This window comes from Mus caroli, unplaced genomic scaffold (assembly GCF_978045245.1).
Source record: "Mus caroli unplaced genomic scaffold, Mus_caroli_1 scaffold_4, whole genome shotgun sequence".
Lineage (NCBI taxonomy): Eukaryota > Metazoa > Chordata > Mammalia > Rodentia > Muridae > Mus > Mus caroli.
The window spans coordinates 37,226,986-37,252,253 of record NW_028227259.1 but is presented as its reverse complement, the minus strand read 5'-3'; the positions used below and the strand labels follow the sequence as shown (position 1 = coordinate 37,252,253).

At 40.0% G+C, this 25,268-nt stretch overlaps 1 protein-coding gene across 2 annotated transcripts in view; it reads right to left on the bottom strand.

Moving 5' to 3' along the window:
• The window catches only part of Grk4 (G protein-coupled receptor kinase 4), a 111,326-nt gene that overhangs the window by 12,835 nt on the left and 73,223 nt on the right, over window positions 1-25,268 (bottom strand). For both annotated transcript variants that reach the window (XR_002377918.3, XM_021162143.3), the window contains exons 10-11: window positions 11,008-11,045; window positions 9,510-9,599 (exon numbers count right to left, since the gene is read on the bottom strand). Coding sequence is in view for 1 of the 2 variants with exons in the window: in XM_021162143.3 (XP_021017802.1) it covers window positions 9,510-9,599; window positions 11,008-11,045 (128 nt within the window). In the remaining variant the exon portion in view is untranslated. The remainder of the gene's footprint in view (window positions 1-9,509; window positions 9,600-11,007; window positions 11,046-25,268) is intronic.

Below are 25,268 nucleotides of genomic sequence, written 5' to 3'. Positions count from 1 at the left end.
AGTCTTATTCCTAGCTCTGCAGCCTCTTTCCCACATGGATCCCACAGACCTTCCCTTTTAACTTCCTTATCCCTACTTGTTCCTTTGTCCAGCCCCAAACCCCAGAAAGCACCCCATGGTACCCCAGGACCAGTCCTGCCAGAGAAACAAGTAGGTTGACAGTGGGTGCACACCTTTCCTGCTCCTCCTGACCTAATCCCCACCCCACCCCAGGCTCATCCCTAGCTCTGTAGCAGAAAACCTGCTGGAGTCTCCTTTTCTTCTCTGACCCTATCCCAAACAGATCACAAAGATCTTCTCCTCCAACCTTCCTTCTCCCAACTCATCCCATTATCCCAGCCTCCAATGCCAGCAGGCATACACTGGAAACATATCAGCTGAGCAGGCCAGGGAAACAGATCCAGAGAAAATTTCCTACCAGGAACACAGTTACTACACTCTCTTAAAGTTCAGGGAGTTAGTAGAAACCAAAGAAAAACACTCATCTAGTAGAGACAATAACAGGTATCATAATAAAGACCTATAGTCATCTCAATTCCAGACAACTAGGTTTCAGTATAAAAATGCAATCAATAACAACCAGGACAATATGTCTCAACTGAAGCCCAATAAGGCCTGAAAATGAGAATTAAAAAAAAAAAACTGAGGGAATTCCAGATATAAAAAATTTGGGAATTCAAACAGGAACTACAAAGCAAGCTTCACCAAGAGAATATGAGAGATAGAAGAGAAGAGAGAATCTCAGACATTGAAGATGTCAGAAGAAATGGTACATCAATCAAAGAAAATGTTAAGTCTTAAAAATTTCTGACACAAAACATCCAGGAAATCTGGGATGCTATGAAAAGAGCAAATTTAAGGATAATAAGATTAGAAGAAGAGGAAGAAACCCAGCTCAAAGGCCCAGAAAATATTTTCAACAGAATCATAGAAGAAAAAAATTCTAACCTAAAGAAAGGAGATGCCTTTAAAGGTACAAAAAACATACAAAACACCAAGTAGATTTGGCCTGAAAAGAAAGTTCTCTGCCCACATAATAATCAAAATACTAAACATACAGAGCAAAGGTAAAGGCCAAGTAACAAACAAAAGCATATCTATTAGGATTACATTTGCTTTCTCAATGGAGACCCTAAAAGCCAGAAAAGAAGTACTGCAGTCTCTGAGACCACAGATGCCAGACCAGACTATTATACCCAGCAAAACTCCCAATCAACATGGATGGAGAAAATAAGACATCCCATGATAAAACCAAATTTTAACAATATTTATCTACAAATCCACTCCTACAGAGGGTTATGGAAGGAACACTCCATCACAACCATCAAAACAGAGGGACTAAATAATCCCAGATCACTAAAATTCAAGAAAAGGAAACACATGTACACACACACACACACACACACCTACACATGCACACACCAAGACCACCACCATTACTACCATCAATAACAAAATAACAGAAATCAACAATCATTGGTCATTGATATCTCTCAATATCAAGGATCTTAATTCCCCCAATAAAAAGACACAGACTAACAAAATGAATGGGAAAACAGGACTCATTCTTTTGCTGTACCCAAGAAAAACACCTCAACATCAAACACAGGCATAAGAGTAAAGGATTGCAAAAAGGATATTCCAAGCAAATGGACCTAAGAAACAGCTTGTGTAGCCATTTTAATATCTAAGAAAATAGACTTTAAACCAAAACCAATCAAAAGAGATAGAATCTTCTGGAGTGTGGTCATGCTAGGTCCCTTTTTGTGAGCACTCCATAGCCTCGGTAATAGTGTTGGATCCCACTTTGGGCCTGTTGCTGTACCTTCTTTTCCTCAGGCTCCTCTCCATTTCCATCCCTGTAGTTATTTCAGGCAAATAATTATGGGTGAGAGTTGTGACTGTAGGATGGCAACCCCGTCCCTCATTTGGTGCCCTGTCTTCCCAAGATCTTTCTAACACTGGACCACCAAACAGGATGCATACACCAGCTGATATGAGGCCCCCCCAACACATATACAGCAGAGGACTGCCAAGTCTAGGTTCAATCAGAAATGATGCACTTAACCCTCAAGAGACTGGAGGCCCCAGTGAGTTTAGAGGTCAGGTGGAGTAAGGGGTGGGGGATGGGGTCATCCTCCTGGAGTCAGGGGGATGGGGAGGAGATAAGGGATATGGAACAGTCGGAGGGTGGACCGTGGGTGGTAGGAGGAAATGAAATCTGGATTGTAAATTAATCAATTAGTTAATTAATGAGAGATTGGAAAAGACACTTTGCATTCATCAAAGGAAAAAAACCCACCAAGATGATATTTCAGTTCTTAACACAAAGGGCACCCACTTTTGTAAAAGAAACATGACTACAGCTTAAATGACATATTGATCCTCACACACTAACAGTGGGAAATTTTAGTACCACACTCTTACCAATAGATAGGTCATGTACACAAAAACTAAACAGAGAAATGCTGGAGCTTAAAGACATTATAGACCAAATGGATCTAACAGATATTTATAGAACATTTTACCCAAACACAAAAGGATACACCCTCTCTGCACCTCATGGAACTTTCTCCAAAATTGACTACACACTTGGGCACAAAAAAGCTTCAACAAACAGAAGAAAATGGAAATAACTCTCTGCATCCAATCAGACCATTATAGATTAAAGCTGGACATCAATAACAGAAACAATACAAAGCTTACAAACTCATGGAAACAACAACTCTGTACTGAATGTAAAATGGATCAAGACAGAAATAGAGAAGTTAAAGACTTTCTAGATTTGAATGAAAATGAATACACATTATACCCAAGCTTATAGGACACAATGAAAGTAGTTCTAAGAAGAAAGTTCATAGCCCTAAGTATCTACAGTAAACAAACAAAAAACTGGAGAGGTCTAATACTAGTAACTTAATAGTACACCTGGGAGCTCTAGAAGAGCAGTTCTCAATTTGTGTATCAATATCCTACATATCAGATATTTATATTATGAGTCATTACAGTAAAATTGCAGTTTATAAAGTAGGAGCAAAATAATTTTATGGCCGGGCGGTGGTGGCACACGCCTTAAATCCCAGCACTCAGGAGGCAGAGGCAGGCAGATTTCTGAGTTCTAGGCTACCCTGGTCTACAAAGTGAGTTCCAGGACAGCCAGGGCTACACAGAGAAACCCTGTCTCAAACCCCCCCCCCCCAAAATCATCAGATCCTACTACAAAAGCCTATACTCAACAAAACAGGAAATTCTGAATGAAATGAACAAATTTCTAGACAGATACCAGGTACCAAAGTTAAATCAGAATCAGATAAATGATCTAAACGGTCCCATAATCCCTAAAGAAATAGAAGTCATTAATAGTATCCCAACCAAATAAAGCCCAGGACCAGATGGGTTTAGTGCAGAGTTCTATCAGACCTTCAAAGAAGACCTAGTACCAATACTCTTCAAATTATTCCACAAAATAGAAACAGGAGGAACACTACCCAATTTGTTCTACGAAGCCACAATTTCTCTGATGCCTAAACCACACAAAGACCCAACAAGGAAAGAGATCTTCAGACCAACTTCCCTTATGAATATCGATGCAAAAATACTCAATGAAATTCTCACAAACAAAGAACACTTCAAAATGACTATCCATCATGATCAAGTAGGCTTCATGCTAGGGATGCAGGGATGGTTCAATATATGAAAATCCATCAATATAATACACTATATAAACAAAACAAACTCAAAGAAAAAAATCACATGATCATTTCATTCAATGCTGAGAAAACATTTGAAAAAAATCCAATACCCCTTCATGATAAAATTCTTGGGAAGATCAGGAATTCAAGGTCCATACCTAAACATAGTAAAAACAGCATACAGCAAACCAGTAGACAACATCAAACTAAATGGAGAGAAACTTGAAGCAATCCCACTAAATTCAGGGACTAGACAAGGCTATCCACACTCTCCCTACCTGTTCAATATAGTACTCGAAGAACTAGCCAGAGCAATTAGACAACAAAAGGAGGTCAAAGGGATACAAACTGGGAGGGAAGAAGTCAAAATATCACCATTTGCAGGTGATATGATAGTATACTTAAGTGACCCAAAAAATTCTACCAGAGAACCCCTAAATCCGATTAACAACTTCAGCAAATTGGCTAGACATAAAATTGACTCAAACAAATCAGTGGCCTTCCTCTACTCAAAGGATAAGGAGACTGAAAAAGAAATTAGGGAAACAACACCTTTCATAATAGTCACAAATAATATATCTTGATGTGGCTGTAACAAAGCAAGTGAAAGAACTATATGATAAGAACTTCAAGTCTCTGAAGAAAGAAATCAAAGAAGATCTCAGAAGTTGGAAAGATCTCCCAATCTCATGGATTGGTAGGACTGATATAGTAAAAATGGCCATCTTACTGAAAGCAATCTACAGATTCAATGCAATCCCCATCAAAATTCCAAATCAGTTCTTCATAAGAGTTAAAAAGAGCAATTTCCAAATTCATTTGGAATAACAAAGAACCCAGGATAGCTAAAACTATTCTCAACAATAAAAGAACTTCTGGGGGAATCACCATCCCTGATCTCAAGCTGTACTACAGAGCAATTGTGATAAAAAAAACCAAACAAAAAAACTGCATGGTATTGTTACAGTGACAGGCACTAAGATCAATGGAATAGAATTGAAGGCCCAGAAATGAGCCCACATGCCTATGGACACTTGATCTTTGACAAAGGAGCTAAAACCATCCAGTGGAAAAAAAAGACAGCATTTTCAACAAATGGTGCTGGTTCAACTGGTAGTTAGCATGTAGAAGAATGCAAATTGATCCATTCTTATCTCCTTGTACAAAACTCAAGTCCAAATGGATCAAGGACCTCCACATAAAACCAGACACACTGAATCTAATAGAAAAGAAAGTGGGGAAAAGCCCCCAGCACATGGGCACAGAAGAAACTTTCCTGAATAGAACAATGGCTTATGCTCTAAGATCAAGAATTTAAAAATGGAGACAGGCGGTGGTGGCGCACACCTTTAATCCCAGCACTTGGGAGGCAGAGGCAGGCTGATTTCTGAGTTTGAGGCCAGCCTGGTCTACAGAGTGAGTTCCAGGACAGCCAGGACTACACAGAGAAACCCTGTCTTGAAAAACAAACAAACAAACAAAAAAACCCCAAAAAACAAAAACAAAAGCAAAAAAAATTAAAAAGTGGGATCTTATAAAATTGCAAAGCTTCTGTAAAGCAAAGGTCACTGTCATTAGGACAAAACAGCAACCAACAGATTGGGAAAAGGTCTTTACCAACCTTACATCCGATAGAGGGCTAATATCTAATATATACAGAGAACTCAAGAAGTTAGACTCCAGAGAACCAAATAACCCTATTAAAAACGGGGTACAGAGCTAAACAAAGAATTCTCAATGGAGGAATATCAAATGGCTTAGAAGCACCTAAAGAAATGTACAACATCGATTCCACCTCACACCAGTTAGAATGGCTAAGATAAAAAAACTCAGGTGACAGCAGATGCTGGTAAGGATATGGAGAAAAAGGAACACTCCTCCATTGCTGGTGGGATTGCAAGCTGGTATAACCACTCTGGAAATCAGTTTGGCTGTTCCTTAGAAAATTGGACATAGTACTACCTGAGGACCCAGCTATACCACTCCTGGGCATATACCCAGAAGATGTAATAAGGACACATGCTCCACTATGTTCATAGCATGTAATATTCATAGCATGTAATATTCAACATGTAATAAGGACACATGCTCCACTATGTTCATAGCAGCCTTATTTATAATAGCCAGAAGCTGGAAAGAACCTAGATGCCCTTCAACAAAGGAGTGGATACAGAAAATGTGGTACATTTACACAATGGGGGTACTACTCAGCTATTAAAAATGATGAATTCTCCGGGCGTGGTGGCGCATGCCTTTAATCTCAGCACTCGGGAGGCAGAGGCAGGCGGATTTCTGAGTTTGAGGCCAGCCTGGTCTACAGAGTGAGTTCCAGGACAGCCAGGACTATACAGAGAAACCCTGTCTTGAAAAAAAAAAAAAAAGAAAAGAAAAATGATGAATTCATGAAGTTCTTAGGCAAATAGATGGAACTAGAAAATGTTATCCTGAGTGAGGTAACCCAATCATAAAAGAACACACATGATATGCATTCACTGATAAGTGGATATTAGCCCAGAAGTTCAGAATACCCAAGATACAATTCAAAGACCACAATGTGGACACTTCACTCCTTCTTAGAAAGGGCATCAAAATACCCATGGGAGGAGATACAGAGACAATGTTTAAAGCAGAAACTGAAGGAAAGGCCATTCACTGACTGTCCCACTTGGGGATCCATCCCATATACAATCACCAAACCCAGACATTATTATGGATGCCAACAAAAGCTTGCTGACAGGAGCCTGATATAGCTGTGTCCTGAGAAGCTCTGCCAGTGCCTGACAAATACAGAGGTGAATGCACACAGCCATTCATTGGACTGAGCACAGGGTCTCCAATGGAGGAGCTAGAGAAAAGACCCAAGGAGCTGAAGGGGTTTGCAGCTCCATAGGAAGAACAGCAATATGAACCAACCAGTACCCCAAGAGTTCCCAGGAACTAAACCACCAATCAAAGAGTACACAAGGAGAGACCCATGGCTCCAGCTGCATATGTAGCAGCTGATGGCCTTGTGGGACATCACTGAGAGGAGAGGACCTTGGTCTTGTGAAGGGCCCCTGTGTAGAGGAATGCCTGGACAGGGAGGTGGGAGTGGTTGGGTAAGTGAGCAGGGGGAGAGGGAATGGGATGGGGGGTTTTCAGAGGGAAATGAGGAAAGGGGATAAAATTTGAAATGTAAATAAAGAAAATATCTAAAAAAAATTAAAAAAAAACCCATGCACTTGACAAAATTGGAAAATCTTAAAGAAATAGATAATTTTCTCGATAGGTACTACTTACCAAAGTTAAATCAAGATCAGATAAACCATTTAAACGGACCTATAACCCCATAGTGAAATAGAAGCAGTCATTAAAAAGTTTCCCACCCTAACAAAACCCAGGGCCCAATGGTTTAATACAAAATTCTACTAGACTTTAAAAAACAGGTAACAACAAAACTCTTGAAATTATTCCACAAAATAGAAACAGAAGGAACACTGTCCAACTCATTTTATGAACTACAGTTACCCTGATACCCAAACTACACCTAGACCCAACAAAGAAAAAGAATAACAGACCAATTTTCCTTATGGATATAGACGCAAAAATATAGACTCCAAAAAGACATAAAGAAGATAATGCACCATAAACAAGTAGACTCCATACCAAAGCTGCAGAGATGGTTCAATACATGAAAATCAATAAATATAATCTACTATCTAAACAAACCAAAAGTTAAAAAAAACCAAAGAACATATAGTCCTCTTATTTCATGCACACACACAAAAAAAGCCTTTGACAAAATCCAACACTCCTTCAAGAATCAATATAGTGGTTCCTCAGAAAGATGGGAAATAATCCAGCTATTCCACTATTGGGCATATACTGAAATGACATTTCACCCTAATACTTGCTCAACAATATCCATTGCTGCTCTATTCATAATATCCAGAAATTGCAAACAACCTCAACAGAAGAATGAATAAAGAACAAGTGGTACATATGCACAATGGGGTATTACTCAGCTCAAAATAAGAACAGAAGGAAGGTAGGTTGGTTTTCAGGCAAGGAAATAGAACTAGAAAAAATCATCATCCTAAGTGAGGTAATCCAGACCCAGAAAGATAAATATGTATGTAATTTGTTATATTTGGATATTAACCATTGAATCCATAGGCCCAGAGAGGTTAGATATAGTGGACAGAACTAGGAGAGACACATTAGATCGATCTCCTTGGGAAGGGACAATAGAAGAGATTTTATGGGTGGACTGGAATCAGGGGTTGGGAGGTTGAATGGGAGGATCATATGTAAAAGGGACAGGGAAGATGGGATAGAAGAAAGTTATCAAGGGGAAAGACATTAAGAATTGAAGAGTATTTGTGGGGCAGTATGGAAATCTAGTGCAGTAAAAACTAACTATATGAAGGCAATCCAATGAAGTCAGTTGTCAGTTTGTGGAGAGCAACCTACTGCCTTGGTAACAGCCTGGGTTGTTTGGGATTTCCATGAGACTCTTTCAGTTGACAACTCAATTGGATGATATCCAGTCCCAGCACTTTGGGGGGGAATATATATAATATATATAAATATATAACTTTTATATGTTTATAAATATGTAAATAAATACATGCATATATGTATATATAAATAAAATAGTTTTCAGTTTAGTACTTTTATGAAATTTATGAATATGTAAACAAGTGGGTCTCTGATTCTTGTGCCTTCTCTTGGGGCTCTTTCATTTTTTTCTGTTGGCTTGGCTTGTCCAACTTCAATATGATAGTTTTCATTTTATCTTATTATATTTTGTTTTGTTATGTTTTGTTATCTCCCAGAAGCCTGTTCTTTTCTAATGAGAGACAAACAGGGAGTAGTATATCTGGATGGAGAAGAGTGGGGAACAAGTGGGAGGAGCAGAGGGAAGGGAACTGTATTCAATTGTATTTAGATTATACTGTATGAGAAAAGAATCTGTTTAATAAAAGTAAGGAAAGAAGGCAGAGATAGTGGCACAAGCCTTTAATCCCAGCAGTCAGAAGGCAGAGACAGAGTTGGAGGCCTACAGTGTAAGTTCCAGGACAGCCAGGGCTACACAGAGAAACCCTGACTCAAAATAACAATAAAGGCAGGGGAGAGATGTCTATTAGATGTGTGTGGTAGTGCTCACTTTAATCCCATAGATCACCATGCCCAGTTTCCCCTGACCCCCCAAAATCTTGTTGTTTTTTAAATTAAACTTATAGCTAATTGTTGTTTTCCAATAGGAAGACTGAATTGTTGTGTTTGTATATAAAGTATCAGAGTGATAATTAGCTTTATTAAGTGCTATTTTAGGGGTGGGCAAGATGGCTCAATGGGTAAAAGTGCTTGTCTTCAAGCCTGACTAATTGAATTTTGTGAAAGCAGAGAACTGACTCACTTGAATTGTTGTCTGACTTTCACATGCACTCCCTTAGGTACTCATATGTACAGATACATGCACATAATAATAAATAAATGTAATATAAATATTTTTTAAAATTAATGTTTTAATGTAGCATTATTGATATGGCTTAATGAGGTTCATACTCTTTTTGTTTGTTTGTTTTTTGAGACAGGGTTTCTCTGCGTAGCTCTGGCTGTCCTGGAACTCACTTTGTAGACCAGGCTGGCCTCGAACTCAGAAATCCGCCTGCCTCTGCCTCCCAAGTGCTGGGATTAAAGGCGTGCGCCACCATGCCCGGCTGAGGTTCATACTCTTAAAGTAAATTAAAAGCTAAGTCTCCCCTCTAGATTCTAAGCCCTGGGATACCTAGCAGGTATGGATAAGGTCCACCAAAGTCATTTTTCACTTACCCATGTAGCCAACAGTACCAACTCTTCCTCGAACCATCTCCCCTTCTGGGACTTCCATAGCTAGACCAAGATCTGAAATTCGGATGTGTCCTGTGCATGTTCACACACAAAGTACAGATCATGGGGAAAAGTAACATTTTAGTGACAATTTATAACTGCGAGGCAAAGTCCATCTAAAAAGTATTGATGAAGGCTGGGGATATACCTCAGTAATAAAACCCTTGTATATGATATATAAGGCTTGTGATTCTATCCCCAGTGATAAAAACACACAAAAATGTATTAAAAATAGCAATATCTAAAAATTATATTTAACTTTTACATATGTAATGTACTTTCATATAGCACACTGAGATTCACTAACAGCAAGAAATTATATTTATACCTAAAGAAGCCCTTTAACAGTAAATCACCACTAGATAAAACCAGAGGAACCATATTTATTATTTACTCATAACTATCAGTTAAGCTACTTTACTTAGAGAACTGTACTATTCAAATGTTTTGTGTATAGGAAGGCATAAATGTTGGCTACAGTCCTATGAAGTAACTAATTATAGAAAGTGTTCTTCTAAGGACCCCTGTCATAGGACTTAGACTTACCCTCATAAGACACCTAGTAAACTACTCAATGTATTTCAATATAATTTGTTCTCTTCCCTTCAATGCCAACTCTAGATACCAGTGCAGCATAACCCAGCACAAATCACAAACTTAAGAGTTGGAAGCAGTCAAATTACTTCTTAATTATTCCATAAATGAAATTTCAAGCACCTTTCTTCTTCATTGAAGTTAGGTAAAAAGCAGAAAGCAGTGGCAGAAGTAAATATAAAAGCTAAGTCTGATAATGTCCCATGTTTGCCTTCAGTAATGAGCCATACTAGCCTATTCTTTCCAGGAATCACTCTGGCTCTGGTTTATGTTTCCTACTCCACAGAAAGATCCTTTTAGTTATTAAGAATCACTAATCATAAGCTCCTTCTCAAATTGCTAACCTACTTGATGCACATACAACCAGCATCCTAGCAATAGGGCTCATTCTCAGATCCAGAGATACCAATGTCAGAGGCACCCATGATGCTGACAAGGAGCTGTCACATCATGGCCAGTCCCCATAACAGCATTCTACAGCTCCACTCTGTGACAATTGATATATGATAAGGGGACAGCATAGAGGGCAGCACGCCAAGTTTAGAGGGCTAAGGAATAAAATTAAATAAATATGAGTCAATAGCAAAAAACAGGAGGGCAAATACTCACTTGAGGTTTATTTTCACCTACTTCAAAATATTCATCATTAATATATGGAGTCTCTGCTTTTGTTTAAGTACTGGTGATGGCAATGTCAATGGGTGTGTGTGTGTGTGTGTGTGTGTGTGTGTTTTAAAGAACACATTCCAAAGAGTTTCTTTTAGTTATTGTTTCCAGTCTGCGTTATTAACTGACTATGTCCACAGTAGCTTTTCTGACAAGCCTACACTTAAGCATGGAATCTTACCATGATCATCAAGGAGGATATTCTCTGGCTTTAGGTCTCTACAAGGAAAGAAACAACAAAAATCTGTTATTCAGAAATCAGTTCCTGAGAACTGAGAAGAAACAGCCAGAGATATCTTGATGGCAAAAAGCAGTAGCTAAAAGGGCAGAAAGTAAAACGACCCTCTGTGATCAATCCAAGTTGTTCTAGGCTTCAGTCATAAATACAGGCAGCTCAATAATTCTACAAAAATTCTACATTGCTAGGCATGGTGATGTATAAAAAACAAAGGAATTCATCTCAGCAAGCATCATACTATGTTGAATGTAAAATGAACTGCTTTGCATAAGTCCTGGCAAGCTGAAGACATTTCAGTGATTCTGTATGGAAACCCAGAGTAAGGAAAGCAATTAGTCCTTAATGAACTTCACTCATTCCATCTTATTGTTAAGGTACTTTAAATATATTACATTAAAAAAAAACTTTCAAAGGGTTTATATTTAATTACGACTTCATATTTGAGAACAATCCAGATTCCCTAAGCACCTCTCCCAATATGTGGACACATCCCTAAAGCATATGAAAAGCACAGTCTAAGCCGGAGTGCAAGCCAATATCCTAGAAATGATGCCATAACATCAAGATGTGACAGAGGACCGACACAGGAAAACCTCAGAGATCCAAAGGGAGAACCTGCCAGCAGTAGGCAGCTGGTCCCTGTCAAGGTACCATCTGCTCAGGAGGCTCACAGATGTCACTGCTGTTAGAGCAGAAAGGCCAGGGTAAAGAGTGAGTAGGGAAATCGTGTGGCCTGGCAGGAGCTCCTAGCAGGGGTTGTTTTCCAATAGGCATATATGCATCCATTCTTTAGGTACAAGAATAATGAACTGCCACACTCACTCCAGTGGAGTCTCTGTGACAAGTCCAAAAGCTTGCCCTCAGTCCTGAGGCACAGTTTCACGGAAACTGGTCTCCTGGAGAGTCTCTGGCATCCCATAAACGGATATGGTCCAGATTTGTCCTTGCAATAGTCAGTGAAGGATTCTGCGTGCTTTTCTTCAGAATTGTTTTATTATAGTTGCCACCAAAGAATGATTTGACAAATAGCTAAGTTAAATTGAACATTGCTTCCTGGCCTTCACCGGTGTCCCAATACCCTAGGCAGTCGTTGAGCCGACCCTGGGTTTGGTATTTCGTAGACGAAATGCCTCCAGTGTTGAAAGAGAAATAGTGAAAGAAATCAGGCATTACAATTTACTGGATAGAGTTAGAAATTTCAGGGCAAGTTTAACAAAGTAAGTTTAGAATTCTTATTGTAGTCGTATATGGCAGACTACATTACATAATAGAAGAAAGTTGGTGGGCTCCTCTGGTAAATAGAGGTTCCCCGCAAAACACTTAGAATAACAGCTGAGTCACTCCCATATACAGGAATTTACAATAGTTTAGGAAGAATATTGGGCTGTGGTTTAAGAAGAAACAAGAGTATTGTGTTGTTCACAGAAGGGTTAGCGAGTATGAACCCTCCCTGGTACATACTTTCACAAATTCAGAAGAATAGCATAGGTAAGTATTTACTAAGAGCTGGCTGGTGGTGAGTTAAACAATAAACTAGAATTAGAACTATGGCTTGGGCATGAAGCCCTTGCCCCTGGGGCTTTTGAAAAGCCCTCACACCTGGCTTCTAAGAATAAGCTGACCCTAAGGTCAGATAGGGCTGACTCTGTCTCAGTTGTAGCCACTGCCTGTTTCCTGCCAGTTTTTATGTACTCATTTTTCTGTTTTGTGTAAAGAGTCATTATGCATCAGATGACTTCAATGTACATTGGCTGATGTGTCACCTAACTTCCTTGTTTTCTTCTATAATACAAGTCTGATGCTCGATTTGAGAAATTATATTCAGATCCAGCACTCTCTTGTGTTTGTGTCTGTTTGTCACTCCTGACTCCTTGCCCACCTGAGTACCTGAACCCTGACTTCTCCCCCGGGGTTGAGGGACTCTGACTGGGTTCAGCCCGCAACAATGAACATTTTTTAATTTTCCCTCTGTTTATTTGGTAATTTAAAACCCTATTAAACATTACTAAAACTAAACTATTCTTGACATGGAACCTTCACAACCTCCTTGATTTTCTATCCTCTCCAGTCACCTTCCCATCCACATGTCTAGGATTCCACTCAAACCCCTCTGTTCAGATGTAGCCTGCCATCAGTATGGCTCTTGTTAGGATGAAAAGATTAGGCCTATCCTGAATCCTACTGACTCAAATGTACATTTCTTCCTGGTTCTTTGTGAACTACAGGTTCATAAAAGTAAAAGAAACTAGCCCTATGCCCATCCTTCTATACAATCAACAGAAAATACTATTGCTCTGACAGAAGAAACACTGTAGATATTTCACAAAATAACTGTGCTGGTTAGTTTTTGCCAACTAGACACAAACCAGTCACTTGGAGAGATGGAGCCTCAAATGAGAAACTGCTTCCATTATATTAGCCTATAAAGTATCTTCTATTTTATTTAATTTTGCTTTTTCAAGACAGAATTTCTCTGTAAACCTGGCTGTCCTGGAATTCACTCTGTTGAGCAGGCTGGCCTCAAACCCACAGAGAGTTGCCTGTCTCTACTCCCAAATTCTGGGATTAAAGGTGTGTACCATCACTACCTTGGTTTAAGGTATCTTCCTAATTGCTAATTGATATAGGAAAATATCCAGACCACTATGAGTGGTGCCATCCCTGAAAAGTAGGCCTGGTTATATAAGGTGTTAGCTGAACAAGCTAGAAAAAGTGAGCCAATAAACATTTATCTATAGTCTCTACTTCAGTTCCTGCTTCCAAGCTCCTGCTTCAGTTCCTGCCCTGGCTTCAGTCAGTGAAGGACTGTGACATGGAAGTGTAAGTCAAATCCTTTCCTTCCCCAGACTATTGGTCAAAGTGTTCTATTACAGTGACAAAAACTAAACTAGAACAAAAAATAATTGTTGTAATAATACATACTGGACACTAGTCAAAAATCTGAAATCTAAAATGCTTAGAACTCTGACATACTATAGTGCATGCTCTAGATAAGGAATGCCCAACTCAAAGCAGTAACAGTAGCTATCTATCACTGAATACCCACTGTATGTCATGACTGTGAACTGTATATGCTTTGTCTCTAGCCATTTACACAAAGATTCTCCATATTATGTGCAGACAAGGTGTCTTAGGGTTCCCATTACTGTGAAGAGACAATATGTCCAAGACAACCCTTATAAAGAACAACATTGAATTGGGGCTGGCTTACAGGTTCTGAGGTTCAGTTCATTATCAACATGACAGGAAGTATGGCAATGTCCAGGCAGACATGGCACTGGAGGAGCCAAGAGTTCTACATCTTGATCCAAAGGCCAACAGAAGACAGTCAGTCTTCCAAGCAGCTAGGAGGACAGTCTCAAAGCCCATCCCCACAATGACATACTTCCTCCAACAAGGCTACACACAGCCCAATAAAGCCACACCTCCTAAGAGTGCAACTCCCAGAGACAGGTGGATTTCTGAGTTCGAGGCCAGCCTGGTCTCCAAAGTGAGTTCCAGGACAGCCAGGGCTATACAGAGAAACCCTGTCTCAAAAACAACAACAACAACAGCAGCAACAACAAAACAACAGTGCAACTCCCTGGGCCAAGTATATTCGAACCACCACATTCTACTCTTTGACTCCCATAGGCTTGTTCAAATACATGAGTTTATGGGGGCCATACCTAGTCATAGCATAATGTGAAATATATTTAGTCCAACTTCAAAAGTCTATAACAGTCTCAACAATGTTAAAGGTCCAAAGTTCAAAGTCTCTTTTGAGATTCATGCAATCTCTTAACTGTAATTCCCCTATAAAAATCAAAATCAAAATGTAGATCACATGCCTCCAACATCACAGGATATAATTACCATTTCTTTTTTTTAATTGGGTATTTTCTTCATTTACATTTCAAATGCTATCCCAAAAGTCCCCCCATACCCTCCCCCCCCCACTCCCCTACCCACCCACTCCCACTTCTTGGCCCTGGTGTTCCCCCTTACTGAGGCATATAAAGTTTGCACAACCAAGGGGCCTCTCTTTCCACTGATGGCCAACTAGGCCATCTTCTGATACATATGCAGCTAGAGACACGAGCTCCGGGGGTACTGGTTAGTTCATATTGTTGTTCCACCTATAGGGTTGCATATCCCCCCAGCTCCTTGGGTACTTTCTCTAGCTCCTCCATTGGGGGCCCTGTGTTCCATTCAATAGCTGACTGTGAGCATCCACTTCTGTGTTTGCTAGGCCCCGGCATAGTCTCACAAGAGACAGCTATATCTGAGTCCTTTCAGCAAAATCTTACTAGTGTATGCAATGGTGTCAGCGTTTGGAAGCTGATTATGGGATGGATCCCCGGATATGGCAGTCTCTAGATGGTCCATCCTTTCATCTCAGCTCTCAGGGTTGTTTTGATTTGCATTTCCCTGATGATTAAGGATGCTGAACATTTTTTCAGGTGCTTCTCAGCCATTCGGTATTCCTCAGGTGAGAATTCTTTATTTAGCTCTGAGCCCCATTTTTTAATGGGGTTATTTGATTTTCTGGAGTTCACCTTCTTGAGTTCTTTATATATATTGGATATTAGTCTCCTATCTGATTTAGGATAGGTAAAGATCCTTTCCCAATCTGTTAGTGGCCTTTTTGTCTTATTGATGGTGTCTTTTGCCTTACAGAAGCTTTGCAATATTATGAGGTTCCATTTGTGAATTTTCGATCTTACAGCGCAAGCCTTTGCTGTTCTATTCAGGAATTTTTCCCCTGTACCCTTATCTTCGAGGCTTTTCCCTACTTTCTCCTCTATAAGTTTTACTGTCTCTGGTTTTATGTGGAGTTCCTTGATACACTTAGATTTGACCTTAGTACAACAAGATAGGAATGGATCAATTCGCATTCTTCTACATAATAACCACCAGTTGTGCCAGCACCATTTGTTGAAAATGCTGTCTTCTTTTCCACTGGATGGTTTTAGCTCCCTTTCTTTATTGTGTCTACTTCCATTTTTAGGTCTAGTATGGTTTTGTTCATTTCCATCACCTGTTTGGATGTGTTTTCCTGTTTTTCTTTAAGGACTTGTAACTCTTTAGCGGTGCTCTCCTGTATTTATTTAAGTGAGTTACTAAAGTCCTTCTTGATGTCCTCTACCATCATCATGAGATATGCTTTTAAATCCGGGTCTAGCTTTTCGGGTGTGTTGGGGGTGCCCAGGACTGGCTGGATTCTGATGATGGTGAGTGGTCTTGGTTTCTGTTAGTAAGATTCTTACGTTTGCCTTTTGCCATCTGGTAATCTCTGGAGTTAGTTGTTATAGTTGTCTCTGGTTAGAGCTTGTTCCTCTTGTGATTCTGTTAGCCTTTATCAGCAGACCTGGGAGACTAGCTCTCTCCTGAGTTTCAGTGGTCAGAGCACTCTCTGCAGGCAAGCTCTCCTCTTGCAGGGAAGGTGCACAGATATCTGGCATTCGGACCTGCCTCCTGGAAGGAGACGAAGGCCCGAAACAGAGCCTGTCCCAGAAGTTGTTAGCTTCTGTAGTCCACACTCTCACCTGCGCAGACTAGTCTCGGAGGGATCTGGGAACCCACATTACCATTTCAAAACAACATAGTAAGGAAATTCTGGACAAAAGCAAGACCAAAAGCCAGCTGGGCAAACTTCAAACTCTGCATCTCCGTGTCTGATGTGCATCTCCTTTCTGCTTTGTTGACTGCAGCACAATTCTTTCGCTCGTGCTGGTTCCACTCCCTGTTGGCAGTTTTCCTCAGCAAGTATCCCATGGCTTTGACATCTCCAATATCTTGGGGTATCCAAGGCAACTTGAACTTCACACCTTCTTGTTACAATGTCTGGGATCCATACATGGTCTTCTAGGCTCCTCCACAGGGCTTGGGTCTCTTCTCTAGCACTCTAGGCTCTGGTTGAGTGCACTCCACTGCTGCTATTTTTGGTGATCATCACATGCCATTGGCATCTCCAATTCACTGGAGTCTTCCACTGCAACTAGGCTTCACCAACAACCTCTCATAGACTCTCTTTATGGTGCCAAACCTCAACTCCTTTACATAACCCCTTCAGTCCTGGGCTGTTAACTGCAAATGATGCTTCTATGGTTTCTCAAAGTGCCAAGCCTCAGCTGCTCTCCATGATCCCTTCCAAACCTTCAAAACCAGTACCACCTGGATGACTCTTACACATTACCAAGTACAGCTGCTGCACGAGGTACAACTTTGGCTATCTCTGGAACAAAGCTTTTTTGTGCTCTCAGAAAACACTTTCCAGAAGATTTCACCCCAGTGATGCTGGTCTTTTCTTAAACACCACTAACTTCTTAGCTCCAGCTAACCAGCATCAATTGTCCCAGTAGTCCCTTCTATTCTTGACACTAAAACCTGAGCCACATGGCCAAAGCTACCAAGTTCTGCTGTTTGCTGGAGCTGAAACATGGCCCCCTTGTTCTATTACATTACCACCAGCTTTCCATTTCCAACTCCCTTACTGCCTAGGCTTGACTGTCCTGGAACTTGCTTCACAAACTAATGTTGAACTCGGAGATCTGCATGGGTCTGTTTCATAAAAGCTGGGATTAAAACATGTCTCACCATGCCTGGACTTAAGCTTTTCTTCACCTAGAACTTACTCTGACCCCGGCTGGCCTTGAACCCAGAGCTCTGCCTTGCCATTGTCTCCTGGGATTAAAGATTTATACCACATGCATCGGCCTAAGCTTTTCAAGGCCACCATGCCTCAAGATCTGGATCCAAATCCTATGTCTTCCAGTCTCAAAATCTGGATCACAGGTGTATCCTCCATTTCTGTATTGTAGTTCATTCCAGATTAAAAGTCCTAATTATTCCTTGTTGAACAGCAAATGCATAAATAGTAAATTTAGCTGGGTGTAATCTTTCCCTAAAGTCACCACTCCCTTAAATATGTTTATCTCCGTGAACACAGGATTCGGTTCCATTTCACTTCCTGGTGCCTCTTTATTCTTTAACCATTCATTTTATATTTTTTCTTTTAAAGCTTGCTATGCTTCATCAAAGTGTTCTTCATGAGACTAAACCGCAGCACAGAGTCTAAACTGGATTGCTTTGAGACCTCCTTGGTCAATGTAATTAATCCGAGTCTCTTCAATTTAGTCTCAGACAGACTCTTTAGACAAGGGCAAGAGCAGCCACATTCTTCTCCAAAATATCACACACACACACAAACCAGTCTCTAGGTCACATAATAGCATTCTGCTCCTGTGATAAATCTTGGGCCAGGTCTGCACAGTTCAAATCACCCTCAGCAGCAATGTTTTTCATATTCCTACTAGAATGATCCATTAAGCCCCACTTAAAGCATTCCATGGCTATCGAAATCCAAGTCCCGAAAACCTCAGGCCTATCAGAGGAATACCCCATTTCTGGTACCAATTTTTGCCTGGAGTCTCATGAGTGTTACAATTCATTGTTTACCACACCAGCTTACTTTTCTGGTTTCATACTCCTCTTCCTGCTAAAGATAGTACTTTTCCATCTGAACCTCATTTTTCAACCTGTTACTGAGTCTTGGCTGGTCATAAGATAGCAGAACTGCAGGTACTCTTCAGAGAAAATGCTTTGAACTAGCATGGATCACCTATTACCCCTCATATTAGGCCTGCCTGCTACCCTACGATGACTTTGTGCATGGTTTTTTCCTTTTTCATTGATGCCTCAGGATAACAAGTCATCAGGCTTTTCTGGGGATGAGACTAAGCATGGGTAGAAAAGGGCCACGCTAAAGAGGAAAGCTGATCTGCTGCACCCACAGTGTGAACAATGCTGAGAACACTTCAGAATGACACTAAGAGAAGAGCCTGAGGTTGGCACAACTCAGAACAACTGGAACGTTAGTTAACCTCAATGTTTAGACAGGGATCTTAAACCAAACAAGTTAACCTTAACAAGCCCTAGCTGCAATCTATCTGAGGGAATAGAGACACTACTGCAGAAAACTCTGCATCTCAGTGAGCAGGCTCAGATCACTGGGAGCTTGTGCCTAGTAGTCCAAGCAGCACTGCATAGGTAGCACCATCCCAAGAAGAAACAACTCATAAGCTGTACACTTATTTCTTCAGCAAATAACAAGATGTTTGCCCAACTATCCAAATATGAGCCCCACACAGGTGTCTTATCCAATGAATTCTAACAACTTGCTTTTAAAATACTTAAAGAGAGCTCTTCTCTCCTACTACGTGATCTTCTTTCCAGGAGTTCATCTGCTTCCTCTTCTGCAGATGTCAATAGATCTTTACTTTGCTAAGGCTAATCACCAGAAAATTATTTTACTGCCCACATAATGAGCCTTCTAGACACTAACATACACAGGGAAGAACTGTTCTCCTGGTTAGAATAAGAAGGGAAAGCAAAGACAAAGGCACTAATTGGCTAATTGCCATGAAGAGTTCTTTAAGATTTATTTTTTTATTTCTATTTATAATTTATGTATATACATCTGTCTCTGTGTGCTGAAGCCATGGGTATTTGTGAACTGCATGATGTAGGTGCTGGGATTGGAACACTGGTCTTCTGTAAGAGCAGCAAGCACTCATAACTGCTAAGCCATTTCTGTAGCCCCTACTGCTATGAGTGTTAAGTGATCTTGACTAAGAAACTTGGTCCCAGTAACTTTAAAGAAAGTTGGTATTATTCTGAGTCCATTTTCTAAAATGTTGAGTTGCCTCTGAAAGCAACTCAAGAAATGGGTTTACTTCCTAGTACAGGTTAAGTATCCCTTATTTAAAATATTTGAGACTAACAGTGCTCTTGGATTTCAGATTTTTGAAATACTTTACATACATAAATGAGGTACTCTGAATGATCTAAGATATAAACAGTCTTTTATGTTTCTTATACATATTATACATATAACCTGAAAGCAATGTATACACTATTCTTAGAGTACATGCACTTGATTGTGAACTAGGGCCTCATACATGTTACACAAGCATTCTATCAGTGAGCCACATCTTCAACCTTGCACCTGCACTGATTGTGACTTATCACATGAGGCCTGGTGTGCAATTTTCCACTTAAGATAGCAGTGCTCAAAAATGTTTGAGGGCTAGAAAGATGACTCAGTAAATAAAGTGCTTGCCACATAAGCCTGAAGACTGGAGTTCAGACATTCAGAACTAACATCAAAGATACACAGAAATCACAGCAGCCTCTAATCCCAGAACTCAAGAGGCAGAAACCGCATGTCTGTCCCTAGTGCAAAACTGTTAGCTAGATTAGCTGGAACCGGTGAGTTCCTAACTTACCAAACCACTGCTACATAAAGTTGAGAGTTCTCAACAAAGAAAACCAATGTCAATTTGGGGCCTCCAAATGCATGTGTACACACATGTACATATACCCACACATACATGTGCATTCATATACACACAACCAAGCACATATACTTATGTGCAACAGAGAGAGAGAGAGAGAGAGAGAGAGAGAGAGAGAGAGAGAGAGAGAGAGAGAGAGAGAGTTGGATTTAAAATCCTTTCAAAGTTCAGATATTTCGATTAGAGATGTTCAAATCATATTGTCTTAGAGAATTACATAGTAAGAGGCAGAAATTCTAACCTAAAAATATGGCTTAGAGCAGTTCTTATAAACATTTTTTAAAAGCGCTATTCTTTCCTTAGCCTTACAGGTTTCAGAAAGCATAAAAAGTCTATAGTCTATTGTTTAAACTACTCACTATAAATTCTAACATGTGTCTTTATTCAATGTCACTGCCCTGCTCCATCAGCAAGGTACGAGCTTTGGGGGGAAGTACTGTGTTTGCCTTATTTCCCAGAGTATATTCTATCATGCAGTTCAGGGATACATCTGCTACTGATAAAGCTCATGTGCAAGCAGTTGTCTACACTGCCTACGGGCCTATTTGACCAACTCACAACTGGAAAACCTGTAAAGTCCAACTATAACCTCCACTTGCTTTTCTTCTCCACACCAAACTATTCCCACCACCCTCTTCCTTTTTTCCTTTTATGTTGCTTTTTGGAGGCAGGGTCTTAAAGTGAAGACCAGTCTGTTCTCGAACTCTCCATCCTCCTACCTCAGCCTCACACAGGTGCATGCCACCACGATCAACTCCCGCCTTCAGACAGTAGAGAAAGGGTTATTTGTTTTTTCAACCCACAATACAATCATAAGATCCAATGAACAGCTGAACATTCATTCCTTAGTAACTTTATAGTAGCATTTTCTCTGCGCTGCTTACAACTACAGTATTCTAAGTAGATGAAGTCACATGGTCTGCATCTTATTTAATAACAAGTAGAATACTGCATTGAAACTACAAGTCAAGACTTTAGTTTTCTCCTTCTGGTTTAGAAAATATCAGAACATTAGAGCCTCTTGGACAGACATTCCTTCTCATTCCTCTCTGTGAATGAATGCCATCCTATCAGGAAGATAAAATGACAATGCATGCTGTGATGGTTAGTGCCTCTCACTGTCAACTTAATATCTACAAAACGCTGGCAGATGGGCCTCTGATTATGCCTGCTATGGTTTCTTTGTGTAGACCTGATTTTCCTGGAATTAGCTCTGTAGAGCAAGCTGGCCTTGAACCCACAGAGATTTGCTTTACGATACCTCTCAAGCTAGTGCACAACCACTGTCCAGTCAGAGATCATTAACTGAAATGAGAAGACCTGCCCACTGTGGTTTAGCACCACCTCCTGGCTCAGTCCTGGCCTGTATGAAGTAGAGAAAACCTGAGCAACAAGCTTGCATTCAATGCTCTCATCTTCTGACTTTATTTATAATGCAACCAGATCCCTCAAGACCCAACTTCTCAGCTATGATGGACTGGAACATGGAGCTGGGAGCTAAAATAAGCTTTTTCTCCCTGAAGTTACTTTTGCTAGAGCATTTTATCATAACAATGAAGAAAGACACTAAGACACATCCCCACTGCTCTAGAATGTTACATGTTCTTCAGGTAAATGTTTCTTGTTTGTTTGTTCATAACTAGCATGGTTTTCTTTTGTTTTGTTTTGTTTTGTTTACAACAGGCTGCCTCCTAACTATAGTGAGACTTGGAAACAAAAATAAAAGTGCACAGATACCATAGGATCACCTCTATGAGGTTAAATTTTGGCTAGAATTCAGACTGAGTAATTCCTCTTTGATTATTACCATTAACAGATGTAGTCTACACATCCATATGGCCAGCCAGCTCTGACTTACAGAAGCAAGCCACAGTGGGTGCACCCAGTTCTCAAGAAGTCCGAAATCTCCCCAGCTTCCAGTAACATGCTAGAGACATACATGCAGAAAACAAGACCACAAGGCATTATATAAAGCCATCCACGATCCCTAAAGCAATAAATTGACTCCTGTATCTTACAGGAGACCGAGAACTAAGAAACTTTGATTTCAATAGTGTTGCTTCTTAAAAAACCCTAAAACTTAGAAATCAGCCAAATCACTCTGATCACACACACACACACACACACACACACACACAAAACCAACCAACCCAAACAAACAAACAAACAAACAAATCACACAATTAGTATGTTCACCAAGTCATCTTCCCCACGTGTACGTGGATACAAAGCAACACTCAGCAAGCAACTTGGTTCTTTCTTAGAAACCAATAAGCTGATGTCATTTTGTATGGAAATGCAGAAGACCTGTCAGAATGGCACAAAAGCAGCTTAAAAGAAAAGAGTTAAAGGTTTGTATTTCCAGATTTTAAAACTTTTTTTAAAAGCAATATAATTAATTTATTGTGAATTTGACCCCAAGTCAGACAAGTAGCCCAATGGAATGAATAGACTTGAAATTTGAGAAATAAACCCTCCCTCCATCTACTGGTTCTAGACAAAAGTGCCATGGTCTTTCAGTAGGAAAATAAGAGTACTTTAAAAAAAATGGTGTTGAAGTACATATTAACAAATCCTTTCCACAACCTACACTATTTACAAATTAACAAACATTAAAAAAGAAAATAGGGCCGGGCATGGTGGCACATGCCTTTAATCCCAGCACTCGGGAGGCAGAGGCAGGTGGATTTCTGAGTTCAAGGCCAGCCTGGTCTACAAAGTGAGTTCCAGGACAGCCAGGGCTATATAGAGAAACCCTGTCTTGAAAAACAAAAACAAAAATTAAAAAAAATAGAAGAAGTAATGATTAGGCATGGTACCAAATATAATAAATAAAAAGAAAAAATTGTGAACTCAACTTGTTCAATTTTTTTGTACTTCAAAAGACAACATTAAGAAAATAAAAATCTGGGCTGGAGAGGTGGCTTAGCAGTTAAGAGCACCGACTGCTCTTCTACAGGCCCTGAGTTCAAATCCCAGCAACCACATGGTTGCTCATAACCATCTGTAGTGAGATCTGATGCCCTCTTCTGGGGTGACTGAAGACAGCTACAGTGTACTTACATATAATAAATAAATAAATCTTAAAAAAAAAAAGATGAAGAAAAGAAAATTCCAAAGCAAAAGAATTGAGAAAATGGTTCAATTAGTAAAACACTTCTCTAGCAAGCATCAGAACCTCAGTTTGTAATCCCACCAATGTCAAGATAGGAGACAGACAGACAGGTCCCTGAAACTTGTTGGCCAGTCAGCCTAGCCTACTTTGTGAAGTTCCAGGTCAGTGAGAGACCATCTCCAAAAGAGAGAGGAGGCAGCTGAGAAACAATACATGACACCAAACTCCTACTTCCAACTACATAAATAAGCACAAGAGTGCATGTGTATGTGTCTGTGTGGATGGAGATAATGGAGAGAAGAAAGGAAAGAAAAAGAAGGTGGACCACAATAGGAGGAATGTTTTTAATTATATAGAGTAAAGAACTTGATTCTAGACTATATAAAGAAAAACTCAAAACAATAAAACAACATATAGCTCAATTTAAGAATATGCAAACTATTTGTATACAAAATTTACCTAAGAATATATAAAATGGCTAGTAAAAGTCTAAGAATATAGCATGCACATATATGTAAGTATGAATCTCCAGTTCCACCAGCACCACTAAAAACAAAAAACAAAAACAAAAACAGCCAACTCTAGGCTTTTTGTCACTGTGACAAATACTGAGAGAAATAGTTTAAGAGAAGGAAGATTTCTTTTGGCTCACAGTCATAGGAGCTGGCTGGCTTCACTGCTTTTAGGAATTTAGTGAAAAAGAACATGGTGGTGGGAGGACTGTGTGACATTAGAGGCTGTTCACCTCATGGTAGATAGGAAGCAGGGAGCTTAACAGGAAGACTCCAGGGACAAGATATATCCTGCAACCCTTCAAGAGCATACCTGTAGAGACACGGGATACAACAGTGAACAACAGAATGTTGGTAAGAGTATGGGAGTGAAGAAAGGAGCTAGACAAATGTACCTATTTGATTTGTAATTTTTTTTTTGTTTTATTTTAAATGAAAGTTGACTTCTTAAATCAAAAGTGTTTTTGCCAGTCAAAGCTCGTGCACACCTTCAATCTCAGCACTTGGGAGGCAGAGGCAGGTAGATCTCTGTAGGTTCAAGGTCAGTCTGTTCTATAGAGGGAGTTCCAGGGCAGCCAGGGCTACACAGAGAAAACCTGTCTTAAAAAACGAGAGAGAGAGAGAGAGAGAGAGAGAGAGAGAGAGAGAGAGAGAGAGAGAGAGAGAGAAGAGAGAGAGAGAGATCTCAAGATTTTTCTTTTCTAATACATACACTTGATTTCATTCACTTGCTTTTTGCTTTCTAAACAGTGAGTTTGTTACAAAGCAGAGGTATAAAACCAACCATGACAGCCCATGGATCATACAAGCAAGCCATTGTTGCCAGGATCCTGTTTTGTACTTGTGGGCCTGGGCAGCCATTGTTTGTGCCTATTAAGTATTACAACAGTCTCACTGGCTGACAGCATTCCTGAACCATCCTGAGCCAGGCACCTTTGTTGATTTCTTGTTTGAACAAACACAAGAGGGCTCTGGAGAAAAGAAAAAGAATACTCCAGTAAACTGAGATAAAAGACCCTTGTGACACTATGGCTTCTTCTAATGTCTATTCCATTTTTCTGATCTCGAGAGTGCTGAAAAAAAGTTTCAAACTTTTAAAACTACATTGTCTCTCTAGCTCATAGTTTTAATAAAGTTCATCTCTGGTGGTTCTACACATTTTTAATCCCAGCAGAGGTGGAGGCAGGAAGGTCTCTATGATTTTGAGGCCAGCTTTGTTTACATAGCAAGTTCCAAGGC